Genomic DNA, 15,461 nt, shown 5'->3' on the forward strand with positions numbered 1-15,461 from the left:
AGATAACGGTGGAGCCATCTCTCCTCCTTTAACAGATTTTTGTACTTAATTACATAAAATATAACCATGAAAAGCAAAAATGATATAACAACAATGGAATCCATCACACTATTGAAATGGAGTTGAAATACTGAAAAATGATCACACTTTCCACTCCTTCTTTTGTCATTTTTCTGACTCTGGCTCTAACTCTAATATTCCCAGTACATTGGTACAAATCTGGAATGTGGTATGTTAATATCTGTTACTTTTTCCCTCACAGTAACCGACTATACTACTGGAAGAGTTGGAGCTCCTCTTATTTGCTGTGAAATTAAGCTAAAAGACTGGCAGGAAGGTAAGAATTTTATGAAAAGCTCTAGTGATTCAAGATATGCTGAAAATTACTGTCAGCTTTATGACTTTCATTTCTTTAAAGTCTGGGGAAGCAAATAATTCTCTGCTGGTTTGCTATTGCCTGTCCCCGTGCGTTCTTTTCCTTAGTGATATCTTTAGGTTCCCAAGAGGAAAATAAAATCTCTAGAATCTAGGATTATGATTCTGAGCTTGACAATACTTGAAGGTAAAGAGAAAAAAAATTCTTACTGGAGCTTTCTGGTTTGGAGAAGGTGAGGATCCTTGAAACTTGACTTTACTAGTGAGAATGTCTGGGCTGAGAAAGAAATCCCAGATTTTTAGGGGATAGAATGATGGGTTGCAAACATACACCAACTTCTTAGATCTTGACCCCAGAAAAGATTTCATAGTTGAGACTCAACTGTCCAGCTATTTGTATAGTTTAATTTTTATATGTACCTGCAGAGACAAGCCACTTAGAAGAAACCTAGAGATATTGGTGATCATCCTTTCTATAAATTAGCTGAAGGCAAATATCAACCAGTCTTCTTAATGAAAGATACTAAACATACACAGTAACTACAGTAAAGTAGATTGTTAAATAAAACAAATAATTAACAGCCTAGCCATGTCAGATAAAGGAATAATAATTAAAATGCTTAAGATTTAAAAGAGAATATTACCTTAGGATGGAACCACAGACCAAAATTTAAAGTACAATTACCTTGTAGGACATAACCCTTAGGTTGTACAAAACCTAAGAAAATGAATGCGTTTTATCTAACATAAACTTTAAGTTTCTAAAGCATTTTTTTATTATGTGTGTTATTGTCAGTGCTCTATGAGCAAATGACTATTTGTTTTTTAAAAACACATTTTAAAAAGCCAGTTGCATTCCCAAGAGTTTTACACCTTGGGACTTAGTCTTCCCTTCTTCCATGGTAATGGCATTCCAATTTTACCATGAAAATCTGAAGAAAATAGTATGTGTGTATGTGTTTTGGACATCAACATCAGAATTATTTTATTAGGTAAGTTTTATTTGTTAGGCAGTGGAATCACAGAAATGTTTAAAGGCAAAAATCTCCTTAACAAGTTTTACTATAATTTTTATTTTCTGATTTCCTGGTACTGGGCCTTAATGTCAGTTTTGGGGAGTAGGTCCATTGTTGAACATGTATTGGAGTTTTCCTTGCTGTAAAGTCTCTTGGCTTATACTGTAGGAATGATCTCAGTTTTTTTTTTTTTTTTTTTTTACATACAATGGGTTTTATCATGTTGAAATATTGAATAGTTTTAAGTTATCAGAGCAGCTAACAGCTGAAAGGAACCCTGATGACACAAAATCTAATCTCTATCTTAGTTTACAAATTTAGATTTTTGTATATTTTTCTTAAAGTAAGCTTCCTTCAGTAATACAGAGGTAATAAGTAGTGATAAAATATATTAGTAGTTATTGTCAATTAGTTTAGTGTTGAACTTTTAAAGTCATGACTGGCCGCAGGTAAAATTAATACAATTTTCTTCTGTTTCCCATAGTCCCCCTTTCCCTCTCACTTTATGGTGCTACCATTTTTGGGTACTTACTGCACGTTTTTTGGTTAAAACCTCCTTAGAAAAATTTGAAATGCATTGGTATCAGTATGTAGTAATTTACTTATAACAGCTTCAAGTGTTACTCTTCCTGGGGGTGATTTTATCTTAACAGAGCTCTATGAACACTAAGCTCTAATGGTGTTCTAAGTGTGAAATGTTATGGTATGGGAAGGTTTGAGATGAGTGATTATTGGTAGTGATTATTATTGAGCCTTTCTTGGTGTTTTTAAAATCACAGTCACCCAGTATCCTCATGTAAATCTTAGTAAATATAAACTAATGTTCTCTCATAAAGTGGTATAAAATTTGATCAGCAGAAAAATACTAACATACAAGCTTAAGAGTAATGAAATTGTTGTAGAACAATAACTAATTACTTTTATGATTTCCAGGCGGTTATACAATTAACGACAAGCCAAACCCCAGAGGTGAAATCGTAATTGGTGGACAGAACATCTCCATGGGATATTTTAAAAATGAAGAGAAAACAGCAGAGGATTATTCTGTGGATGAAAATGGACAAAGGTGGTTTTGCACTGGTGATATTGGAGAATTCCATCCCGATGGATGTTTACAGATTATAGGTCAGAATGTTTTCTTTTTATGGTTTTCTTTAGTTTTATAACTTCAATATATATGAAAGTTATATTGATCAGTCATTAATAAAGTTGGTGGTTCCATTAGTTCAAACTCTGGACAAGTTATTTAACTTATGTATGAGCTTCTCCATCAGCAAAACAGGGACAATACCAACCTTATAGGGCTGTTAAGATTAAATGAGTTGATATATGTAAAATATTCTAAATAGAGCCTGAACCTTAGTGTAAGTACTAGCAGCACTAGCCACAGCAACATTGAGTGTAGAGAGAATGGACAGGGAAATAGCAAATTGGTAATGAGAAAACAAAAAGAGCTCAGAGGAGGTCTTTCTTGGTCAACACATGTGATTTTATATAACTATTTCCTGTAACATACTCTATGCTAGGCCTTCCTCACTCTTTACCTCTCCACCGTGGGGCAGCATGGGCTCATATTTTTTTACTGTTGGCTATTTATATGGGTCTAACTAGGCTGAACCTTAGAAAATTAGTATCAATCCTTAGCACTAGTCGGTTCTGAGAATGTCAGTTACTTTGGCATTGTCCTTATTGAGTCTACTGAAGTGGACCTTTATGTTCAAAAAATGACTCAAAATGGGCTGAATGTGCTGTTCACTTGGATGAGGCAGAAGTTAAAACTTGCTGATGAGGACCACTCAGCAGGATCCCAGTCAGGTCTTTTTTAAGACATAGAGTTTCCCACTATATCCAGTGACTGATTTCAATCCGTCGCTGGACCTCATGATATCTGACCTGAATATAGTTAGAGATTTCCTGGGAAAATTGGTTCTTCATCTAGAAATTTGATCTGCTGGGGAAACTCCCAGGAACCATGGTTCAGTTGAGAAACAATAAGCTTATTTTCCCCTTGTTCCTTAATTGCACTGGAATCAAAGGTTATTTCTGTAGACTGGTTCCCAGCTATGGGTAGGCAAATCAGCACTCACACGAAGGTTCCAAGGCCATGTGATGATTATTCAAGCTGTGCCATCCTGTACTAGCACTTTCTTAGAGAACTGTCATTTTAACAAGATAATATCAAAAGTGGGAAAGGAGAATTAACATGTGTTAAATGTGTTCTATATGCCAGACATTGTGGGATATATCTGTATGAGGTAGGCATCATTATTCTGATAAAACTTGAGGATTAGGAGGTTAACTGACATGCCCAGGATCACTTAGCTAGTATCAGGCAGAGTTACCATTCAAATAGAATGTTCCAAAGTCCTAGTTCCTTCTATTACATTGATTATAATATTTAAGATTATAATAAGATGCTAAAGCTTTGGGTATAAGGTGTAACTTTTAGCCAATACTTATTTAACTAGGCATTTTCTTTTTAACTGGTGTGTATGGGCAAGCATTATGTATATGCAGTTTTTGCCATTTAAAAGTAATGGCAAAAACCACAATTACTTTTGCACCAACCTAATAATAATTTTAGAAGAAGTAGTTTTGTAAATAACAATTAAGGCAATGATATTCAAAGAAGACAGTCAGAATTGCATATACCTTAGTAAAACAAACTATGGCTGACTTACATTCTTTATGACTTACAGATCGTAAGAAGATCTAGTGAAGTACAAGCAGGAGAATATGTATCTCTTGGGAAAGTAGAAGCTGCACTGAAGAATTGTCCACTTATTGATAACATCTGTGCTTTTGCCAAAAGGTAACTTCCAAAGTTGTATTTTTTGTTTCATAAGTCAAAAGATATTTAGAAAATAATGTGATTACGTATTATCATAAAGGTAACATAGACTCCTCTTAGAATTTTCATCAGATCTGGGGAATTGTACATTTATGAAAGTTATTGAATTCAACAGCTCGAAGATCATTTGAGATAACTCAGACATATTAACTATTTTTTTGGACACCTGCATCTTGCTAAATACTTAGCTATGCGATAAATTATTTCATTTAACATCCGTGACAACTGAGACTTAGCATAAGTAATTTTCCCAAAAAAAGTAACACAACTACTACATGTTGAGATGGATTTTGAACCCAAGTTTTTCTAAATCAAAAGCCTTAAGAGACTGAGCCATTTTCTTTATATGTTGATATGTCTTATTTTATGGATTTTATTCTTTTTTAAAAATTGTAATTGTGGTAAAAAGCAATAAACATAAGATTTACCATCTTAACTGTTTCTAAATGTACAGTTCAGTAGTGTTGTGTATTTACATTGGCGTGCAGCCAATCTCCAGACTTTTTTTCTTGTAAAATGGAAACTCTATACCCATTAAACAATAACTCCCATTCCTCCTCCTCCTTCCCCTGGGACCCACCATTCTACTTTCTGTTTCTATGAATTTGACTCTCTAGAAATCTCACATAAGTAGAATGATACAGTTTTTGTCTTTTTGTGATTGGCTTAATTCCCTTAGTATAATGTCCTCAAGGATTATCCATGTTATAGTACATGTCGAATTTCCTTCATTTTAAAGGCTTAACAATATCCATTGTATCCATATAATGTATTTTGTTTATATATTCATTGTCAGTGCACATTTTGGTTGCTACCCCCTCTTGGCTGTTGTGAATAATGCTTCTAGGAAAATGGGTATGCAAATCTCTCTTGAGATCCTGCTTTCAATTATGTGGATAGATACCTAGATGTGGAATTGCTGGATCATATGACAGTTCTATTTTCATTTTTAAGGAACAGCAATACTGTTTTCCATAGCAACAGCACCATTTTTACATTCCTCCAACAGTACACAAACATTCTAGTTCCTCCACTTCTTCATTAGCACTTGTTTGTTTTATATAATAGTCATCCTCATGGATGTGAGGGGATATTTTGTTTTGGTTTTAATTTGTATTTTCCTAATGATTAGTGCCACTGAGCACCTTTTCCTGTGATTGTTGGCCATTCATATATTATCTCTGGAGAAATGTCTATTCAGTTCTTTGTTCATTATTTAACTGAGCTATTTGGTTTTTTATTATTGAATTATGGAAATTATATATTCTGTTATTAACCCCTTATCAGATATATGATTTGCAAATCTTTTTTTCTATTCCATAGATTGTCTTTTTACTCTGCTGATTGAGTCTTTTGATATACACAAGTTTTTAATTTTGATGCAGTCCCAGTTATCTGTTTTTGCTTTTGTTGCCTTTGCTTTTGGTGTCACATCCAGGAAATACTGCCAAATCTATTCTCATAAAGTGTTTCTTGTGTGTGTTATTTTTTTTTCTAGCAGTTTTATAAGATTGGTGCAAAAGTAATTTCAGTTTTTGCCATTAATATCAATTACTTTGCACCAACTTAATAGCTCTTCAATGTTTAGATTTTTAATCCATTTTGAGCTAATTTTTGTATATGTTGTAAGGTAAAGGTTCACTTTCATTCATTGCATGTGGATATCCAGTTTTCCCTGTACCATTTGTTGACGAGACTGTCCTTTCCTCATTGAGTGATCTTAACACCCTTGTTGAAGATCATTTCTCCATAGATACAAGGGTTTACTTCTATTTTCTCTATTCCATTGGTCTATATGTCTGTCTTTATGCTGGTACTATGGGTTTTATTATTTCCTAATGAAACTTTATCTGCACTGTACTGTTTCATTGACTAATTTATAAATAACTTTTCTCAATGCTTTCATTTCTATTTTATTCTATTTTTTAGTGACCAGTCCTATGTGATCAGTTTTGTGGTTCCTAATCAGAAAAGGTTGACACTCTTGGCACAACAGAAAGGGGTAGAAGGAACTTGGGTTGATATCTGCAATAATCCTGCTATGGAAGCTGAAATACTGAAAGAAATTCGAGAAGCTGCAAATGCCAGTAAGTAAGAAATTGCTAGACTGGTGTAGTCCCTAAAAGTCATCTAATGATGTCTTTTGCATTAGGCTCTTCAAGATGTTCACTTAATAATAAAATACAGGATTTTAAGAAACCTGTTTCTAAATATATAATGGATTTCCATGTTGGAAGGATCCTTCAGTGTCGTATGGTAAAATAACCTATCTAGTTCTTTATTGCATGTTTCAACATCTTTCCCAAAGTGGTTATCTAGCCTGTGTTTGGAATGGTCCATCTTTGGGTAGATCTGTTACATAAATCTACTTTGTGTCTGCAAAGCAGAAATTAATTAATAACTCTAAGTTTAGTAAATAGTGTTATAACCATGATTATGCTTTGTGTGTATACTTTGGCTCTGTAAATGGACTGTCTCAGATGGTACGTTAAAAACCAATTGGAGAAAATCTGCTTATATAGTATATGCCAGGAATTGTGTTGCACACTAGGAATACAGAAAGTAGTAAGACTCATTTCTTGCTCTCATGTAGTTCATTATCAGGTGAGAGGGGCACATGAGAGAGACAACAATCTTAACAGCAATAGAGAGATGAACAGAGAATCATGGTACCACAGATGGGGATGCCTAACCTACTTGGGAGGACATGGAAGAGATGTCACTTAGGCTTATTCTTAAGGGTTAATTAGAAGTTAACTAGGTTGGGCATTCTAGGCAAGAAGCAACATGAGTATGGGCAAATAGGTATGAAAAGGATGATGTATGCAGGGAACTACAAGGAGTCTGGTGTTACTGGTACAGTACAAAGTATGAGGTAAGGCTGTAGAGGTTGGCAGAGGCCAAGTTGTGTAGTACCTTCTATGCTGTGTTCAGAAATTTGGATGTAATCCTGTAGGCAGTGAGGAGCCATTGGCGGGTTTTACTAGGTTAGTGATATGGTCAGGTTTGCATTTTGGAGAGATGCAGTCACTCTGGAGGCCGTGCTGAAGATGAATTTGAGGGGGACTGGACTGAGGCAGAAGGCCAGTTGAAGAGGACTGTAGGAGATACCTAGACTGAGGGGTGGTGAGTAATGAGGGCCTGAAGCAGGGAATCAGGAAATGTTTATGAAGCAAAATTGGCACACTTCAATGATTAATTGGATCATGTAGATAAGGGAAAAGAGGAGTCTAGGATAGCTCCCAGATGTGTAGCTGAAGTGACAAGGTAAATACTACTACTGGTTGAGCTAGAAAATACAAGAGGAAGAGCCAGCATATACAAGAAGATGATGAGGTCAGTATGGGACACCGTAGTTTGAAACATCTTTTGGATAATCAAAGTTAAAATGCCCAGCAGGCGGTTGTGTATACTCCAAATTTATTGGGCGAGGCCTGGACTATACTATAGACTCAGGGATAATTGAAACCATGAAAGAAGATGGGCCAACATTGGGCGAGATTGTAAAGGGAGAACAGGAGGCTGCAGATGGGTCTCTGGATAATACCAGCATATCAGGAATGGATGAAGAGAGAGATGTGTGTGGGAAGCATGATTGGCAAGATGCCAGGAGAGCAATGCCCATGCAGAGCACTGCTAAGAGAGTTTCAGGAAAGAGAGCAATCAACAGTTTGACATTAGCAGAAAGGACTGACAAAACTTATTGGAACACTGATTGGAAAATTAAGATATAAAAATTAATGCTCAAGTTCAATAGTAGGCTTTTTTCCCCCTTTTTCCCATCAAGGGATTCCATTTTTTTTTTTTTTTTAAAGTTTCAATGTTATCAGTATAACAAGTATATATCGTTTTAAAAATATCAGTATTACGGACTTGCAACAAAAAGCAGCCCATATTGTATCCCTCTTTTCCCCAAGTCTCATCTGTCTTCAACTTTAGTTGTTTTTTTAAAGTTTCTGGCATTCGTCTCCATTTTTCTAAAGAAAATGGTTATATTGCTTCTTCTTGATTTTTCATTTGTTGAAAAATGTTGTAGACTTTTATGGACCACTAACCATAGAAGATGATTAGCTTTCTTATTACCATTCTCCTCCCCTTCCCCACCACACTTTTTCTTTTCCGATATATAGTACAATTCGCATTTTATACCCAGGTTTCATTATGACTATGAAAATATTCACAGCTGAATTACATAGTGTTTTATGATTATATTTCCTTTCTTGGACAATTTTTTGTGTTTCCCTGGATCTTAAAATTTCCTCTCTTCATTAGTTTTTTGTATACCTATTCTTAACTCTTCCTCCAAACTCTGATAAAATTGTAAAAATTCTCCCTAATACAGAAAAGGATAGTGTGTCTGTATTTTTGTTTTCAGAGACATACTTCTTAGAGCCCTTTATCCTTGTGCTGAAATTTAGACTATTTGCTCCCCAAGGCTTCCCTTTACTATCATCCTGGGAATTTCCTTTGCTTCTCTCCTATGTTGGATCCTGTTTCCTGGATCTCATATCTGTCTTTTTCCTGGTTTACTCGCCAGTTTGGGTACAGCACATCCTTCAGCAGCTTCCTGAGAAAGGTGCATGGGAGGTACATTCTTGAGACTGTGCTTGCATGTCTGAATATGTTTTTATTCTGTCCTCACCCTTGAGGTGTATCTTGGCATAACTTACAATGATAAATTCTAAATCATTTTTCCTGAACACTTTGCAGACTTAGCTTTGTTGTCTTCCAACTCCAGTGTTGCATCCTGATTCCCATTCCTTTGTGTATGATCTGTTTTATCTCTTGTAGCTTCAGAGTCATTATGTTAATTTCTGGTGTTTTGATAGTTCATAATGATGTATCTTGGTGTGGGTCTTTGATCATTTATCATTGTGCATACTTGGGGTGGGCCCTTTCAGTATGGAGATCTCTGCCCTTCAGTTCTGGGAAATGTTAATTTATCTTATGTTTGTTCATTTGCTTTTTTCCCCATAATTCCCCCCACCCTGTGTGTCTGTTTCTGGGACTACTTTTATATGGCTGTTGGACTTCCAGCTTTCATCCTCTAATTTTATTATCCTTTAAAAAATTTTTTATTTCTCTTCTTGTTTTATATTCTGGCAGAGTCTCTCAACTTTATCATCTCTTCTGTCTACTGAATTTTCAATTTCCACTATCAGAATTTTAATTTTCAAGAGCTTGTTTCTGTCCTCTCAGTATTCCTTTTAATAGCACCCTGTTGCTCTTTCATGGATGCAGTCAATGCATTGTCTCTTATTCCTCTGAGGATATTAAAAGGAATCCTTTTAATGTAGTTTTCCCCTCCTGTTATTGTCTCTTTTACCTCCAAGTTGCACTTTACGCTTGCTTTGGTCATTGAGTCGCAAGTGTCTGCTGATCTTTGTATGTCCGTATTTAAGAACCAGGTACTAAAAAACTGTTTGGAAAGCTTACTGGGCTTCACTGAAAAGGCATTCCAATGTTAGTGTCTTTTTAGTACCATTCAGGACATAGGCATGGGCAAGGACTTCATGTCTAAAACACCAAAAGCAATGGCAGCAAAAGCCAAAATTGACAAATGGGATATGATTAAACTAAAGAGCTTCTGCACAGCAAAAGAAACTACCATCAGAGTGAACAGGCAACCTACAGAATGGGAGAAAATTTTTGCAATCTACTCATCTGACAAAGGCTAATATCCAGAATCTACAAAGAACTCAAACAAATTTACAAGAAAAAAACAAAGAACCCCATCAAAAAGTGGGCAAAGGATATGAACAGACATTTCTCTTAAGTCATTCTATTTCTCCAAAGGAGATTTCTCCAGTCTCTTGCCCGGCGATATTAGCCTGACTGCCAGAATTCTGGTACCCAAAAGAGGTAAAGGAGTTATTGGGGGGATGGGAGAGCAGTGGGTCTCACCCTCACTGAATCCTTCTCTTTTCAGCTTTACTCCCTCCTTCTGTTGTACCTAATGTCCTTGAGTCCCGAGTCTCTGCTTCAGTTTTTCCAAAAAGTAGACCTGCCTACAAACGGCTTTGGGAAGAGCAGCACAGGGTGAGGGAGAACTATTCTCTAAACAGGCTGGAGCCCGGTGCTGCTGTTTCCAGCTTTACCCCTCATCTCTATCTTCAGAGGCACAGGCTTAGGGGGCACTTGCCCAGGCTCTACTGTGAGGGCAGTTTGCTGCTTGTTGGCAACCTCTTTTGTTGGTAGTTGCTTTGGATCCCTCAGCCTTAACTTAATGACCACAAATTCCTTTGCTTTTTGTCTTCTAAGATTTTGTTGCACTTTCTCATTCAGTGCCCTTTTTCTCGTTTCACTTTTTGCCTGGTGGTTAATACCTTTTTCATTTTTAAATTATTCTAAACAATTTAAATTCTTTTTTAGGCAGAACAGAGAAAAACTGTATATTCTTCATGTTCTGTTGGAAGCTCTTAACCTAATTTTAACCCATTGTTTTTCTCTTACAAATAAAAATATCATTTTTTTCTGATTATAGGTTATCTATACTCATTATAAAATATTGGACACAGAATATTATAAAGAAGGAAGTCAAAATCACTTGAGAGTAGTTTATCTATGGGTGGCGAGATTACTTTTGGTATATATACTTAACCTGTCAACATAATCAAAGTTTTTCTATGTCAGTAAATAGAAAATTACACTATCATTTTAAATACTAAATAGTCCCAGTACATAAATAGCCATTTAAAGTCCCTATTAGATTTTTAGGTGAGTTTCACCTTCTTCCTCATCACTGTAAACAAATATAACACGAATCTTGTATACTCAATTATTTTCTTATGTGATTATTTTCTTGGTGTGAATTCCTAGAAACAGAATTTCTGAGTCAAAGAGAATATATATTTTAAGACTTTTTTCCTCATTGCCAAATTGCTGCCTCTCCCCAGGAAAACTGAACCGGTTTCTATTCCAATCAGAGATACATGAATATACCTATTTCCCTAACTCTGGGCTCCTATTATTTTTATTAAAAATATTAACTACTTAGGTTCCATTTGGGTTTAAAAATATAGTTTATAGTAATAGTTTTTCTATCTGAAAACTAATTTCTCCCCAAGAATAATTTTCTGAATTCTAGACACTGTCAAGTTTTAAATGACAATTGCCTATTAACATAATCAGATTGAAAAAGCTTATTTATTTTATACTTATAAAAACAGTGTGACATAATATTTCCTGCTTCAAGATGGTTTTGTTATATTATTGATATACACACTTTCATATTAATGACACCAAGCTCCCAGAACCTTTTTTGATACAAAGCCTGATTTGCTTTCAATATAGTATTCCCAAAAATATATAGTATTTTCTTTAAGTATTTAAGTATAGCATTACAAATATAGTATTTCAAGAAATATATAGTATTTCAACCAAAAGGCTAACCATCAGAGGTGCACTGTCGTTATTCTTAGTCATCCTCTGAATATATTAATGGATTAGAATGTGACTTGAATCATTTTCCATTGCATATTTAATGTGTAAAAGCAACCATGGGGGAAGTCAAGCTGCATCCCACTTTGTTAGAAGGCAGAATAAAATCCGAGGACCCACTAGGTCCTCATAACTTTCCTGTGCGTGGAGTGAGGCATGTAACTCATGATTTGGATAACGAGTGGTAATCATGAGCTAAATGTATAAATCATAAGCCTTTTGTGCCACAAAGGATTTATCTTGCCAACATTTTGCAAATTATAATTTCAGAGACTTATGCAAAAAAGTGTAAAATAGTTGTGATTATATTCAGCAAATCTGTCGGAAGTTATACATCTTTCATAGCAGGCCTCTTCATATTTTAAGTACTTTGTGTGAGGTATACATAGTATCATAAGAATGCAAAATACTTGTTTTTGGGTGATTTGAGCGACTTCCAATGGCTATGAAAATCGATATTTGCTGCCACCTGCAGGTCACGTTTCATAATGTTGTAGTTAATTCAGATAAAAATGCCACATTTTTGTTGGTTTTGTTTGTTTTTCCTTCCCCTAACCTTTCGCACTTGTTGGCAATGTATTCTATTTACGGGAAACTGTGATAGCCCATTGCTTCCTATGGCTTGGGGTATTCAATAATGTTTAGGAGTTTTCAAGGTGAAACCTCTATAGCTGTCTTTATTTCTTTGGCTTTAAAGCAGGGATTTAACTAAATGGAAAGATTGTTTTCAGCCTGCTTTCATTTGCTTGTGTGCAACTGAAATAATGTGCTTGCCTTGTCCCAATGTTGTCAGTGTTTCTGGACTAGCACCTATGTATGTAAGAAAAGGAAAATGAAATAAAAAATTGGGGGGCCAAATCTGTACCTGAGAATTTAACTGTTTACTTGAGTTCCAATTGTGACCTTGGGAGCAGATAGGCTTATTTTATGAACCTCTGTGTAATTCAGCTGTACTTTATTAACAGAGTAGACCTGGTTAATTCAAGCAAGTTTTATGTCCCTTTATGACCTCTTCAGGCATATTTATAGGAAGTTGGTTCTAAGTTAGATTTAAAAGATATTTTCATACTCAACTTTATATTTTTCTGTCATTTTAGTGAGAAACTCACTAGTTCAACCAAACTTTCATAAAACATAGACTAGTACTAGAAAAGAACTTCGGTGAATGTGAGTTCTTTGTGCTTGCCACTGAAACCAAATCATTTCTAAAGTCATCTACGCTATTTTTTAGTAGTTTTTAAAAATGTGCCAATGTTTGCTTCTTGGCAATTGCTGTTTTAAATAATCACATAAAATAAGGCTCATCTATTGATTAACATTACTGTTAATAGGCCTCCATAATTTAAAGAATTACCCTTGTAGTCATGATAAATAACTTGATGGCATGTAATTTATGGAATTTGAAAGTATTAATACTATATTAATTATCTTTATGTCCTTCTTTATATTTTTTCCAATATGTATAGGTTGTCTAACTCAAATACAATATTCATTGTATCAGTTTTTATACCATTTAAAGATATGAAATTCACAATCCCCTTTTTTATCTGTATTTGAATATATACTAAAGTTTATAAAGAATATTTGTCTAGAGAATTTTCTGTAGAATGAATAAATAAACTTGTATGTATTTATGGAGGGCTCTCAACCCTATGGATGGCAGTGAAAAAATCAAAGACCTTGCTTTTATGGAGCTTACATTTTAGCTCCATGGCGAGACTAATATATAATATGTTGGGTGTTGATAACTACTTTGAACAAAGCATAGTGTTAAGAAGATATAGAGAGACAAAGGTACTTCTCTTTTGTTATGAGTGATCAGGGAAGTCCTCTCTGGGGAGGTGGCATTTGAGCAGACATACAGATAAAGTATGGAAGTGACACACAACTGTATTGAGAAAGACCATCTCAGGCAAATATAAAGTCTCTGAAGAGGAAGATGTGTGTGTGTGTGTGTGTGTGTGTGTGTGTGTGAGTATAATGTGTATATGCATGTATATTAAAAACCACATAGACTAAAACTATCCAACTGAAACAACTTATGTATACGTTGAGAAATATGAAATGAAATTGTAAGGTAGAGGTAGCATTAGTAAACTATCTAGTATACCATTAAATAAGTTTGTGGTGATTGGTGATTCAGCACCTGAATCATCTAGGTAAATCCTGAAAAACTCATATTTTATTAATTGCTTCTCCTTCCCCTTCTTTCCCTGTCCCCACTCCTTTCTTCTCTCTTTCCCCCCTCTCCTTTTCTCCCATCTTTTCCCTTCTAATTTCAGTGAAATTGGAGCGATTTGAAATTCCAATCAAGGTTCGATTAAGCCCAGAGCCATGGACCCCTGAAACTGGTTTGGTAACTGATGCTTTCAAACTGAAAAGGAAGGAGCTGAAGAACCATTACCTCAAAGACATTGAACGAATGTATGGGGGCAAATAAAATGCTCTCTTATTGACAGTTGTGCAGGAGGTAGCCTGGTGGTTTTTCACTTCTAGAATATTAAGCCTTTGTTGAGCTGTTAGAATGTAAGGTATATCATTCTAAAGATACAGTAAAAAGAAAACAAAACCAAAAGTTATTAAATTTGTTGTCCAGTTTACTTTAACTTAGTTTTGCATAGTTCTAGTGCAGCTGAAATTGAAAAGTTATTTCCCTTTAGCTGTGTTATTATAGAGCAGAATTTTGTTTTTAAAAATTAGCCTAAGATATACTTGTTGTTGTAAAGAAAAATATTTAATGTTGAACAAAATAAATCGGAGTTGGAGTAGAATGTAGTTTGAGGAAATTTGCAGCTTCCAATGCCTCTTGTCTTCCTATTTCAGAAGAAGTTTAAATATTAAGCATGACAGAAAATATGTATTAACACTACTCAAAGCAAAAGTGCTGCAGGGCTTTAAAATTCTCTTCCAACCATTTATCTTGAAGGAAAAATTCAATAGTAATATAATACACAAAATCAAATAATACCTTAGAAGGTATTAAGATTATAATTGTTGCATAGGTTAGATATAGAGTCATTGTAATGTTGTGAATAATTACAGTGCCTAAAGTAAGAATAAAACAACATATACAACACCAAAAAATATCTAGTAATATATTTAAAGGGAAATTGAGCTGCTTTTTTGAAACTTTGAGATCTAAAAATAACTGTAATTATTTGAATGACTTAAGAGGAAAGTACATTTTTTGAAATGCTGAAAATTGCCTTTCTGTGTTTATTCAAACTGAAAAGCTGAGACCAAGAGCAAAATGACAGGAAGGTAAAAAGTTAACAGGCAAACATTTTCTCTTAGAAAAGATGATAAAATCGTAAGTATTTGGAATTAGAAGCCTGGCACAGCACTGAACCTGGGAAAGAGATTTAAACTCTGAATTTATCTTTGATAACAGGGATTGATTTTAAAATGTACATGTAGTAAATTACATTTGTAATATAAGGTCTGTTTGCTGTTGCTGATTTGATTCTTGATCAGTAGTTTGCATTTCAGGAAGCCTTTCATTTTGCTTTAATTTTAGCAAAGCGGGTTATAACGAATGACTTCCCCAATATCTTGCTCGAACTTACAGGTGATTAACTTGGATGAGTTTTGGGAAGTTAAAGGGAAGAAAACACTGTTACCATTTTTTCCTGTTTGGGAAGAGCTTAGAAACTGGAAATACTAGATTTGGGAGAAGGGCAGAGTTACTTGATAAGGGACTGATGTTTGTGCAGTAACTTGGGAGTGTGGTTTCTTTTTGAATCTTTAATTAAAACCTGGGATTATATCCCTGATAAATA

General features: G+C 34.8%; 1 protein-coding gene across 1 annotated transcript in view; it reads left to right on the forward strand.

Annotated features, from left to right (window-relative positions):
* ACSL4 (acyl-CoA synthetase long chain family member 4) overlaps nucleotides 1-15,461 on the forward strand; it is an 83,141-nt gene extending 67,680 nt beyond the window's left edge. Inside the window, exons 12-17 of the mRNA XM_033201370.1 lie at nucleotides 263-337; nucleotides 2,325-2,516; nucleotides 3,244-3,293; nucleotides 4,091-4,203; nucleotides 6,172-6,329; nucleotides 13,965-15,461. Of these exons, the coding sequence (XP_033057261.1) occupies nucleotides 263-337; nucleotides 2,325-2,516; nucleotides 3,244-3,293; nucleotides 4,091-4,203; nucleotides 6,172-6,329; nucleotides 13,965-14,122 (746 nt within the window). The 3' untranslated portion in view covers nucleotides 14,123-15,461. The remainder of the gene's footprint in view (nucleotides 1-262; nucleotides 338-2,324; nucleotides 2,517-3,243; nucleotides 3,294-4,090; nucleotides 4,204-6,171; nucleotides 6,330-13,964) is intronic.

The sequence above is a fragment of the Trachypithecus francoisi genome, unplaced genomic scaffold (assembly GCF_009764315.1).
Source record: "Trachypithecus francoisi isolate TF-2019V2 unplaced genomic scaffold, Tfra_2.0 Lachesis_group6, whole genome shotgun sequence".
In the NCBI taxonomy this organism is placed as follows: domain Eukaryota; kingdom Metazoa; phylum Chordata; class Mammalia; order Primates; family Cercopithecidae; genus Trachypithecus; species Trachypithecus francoisi.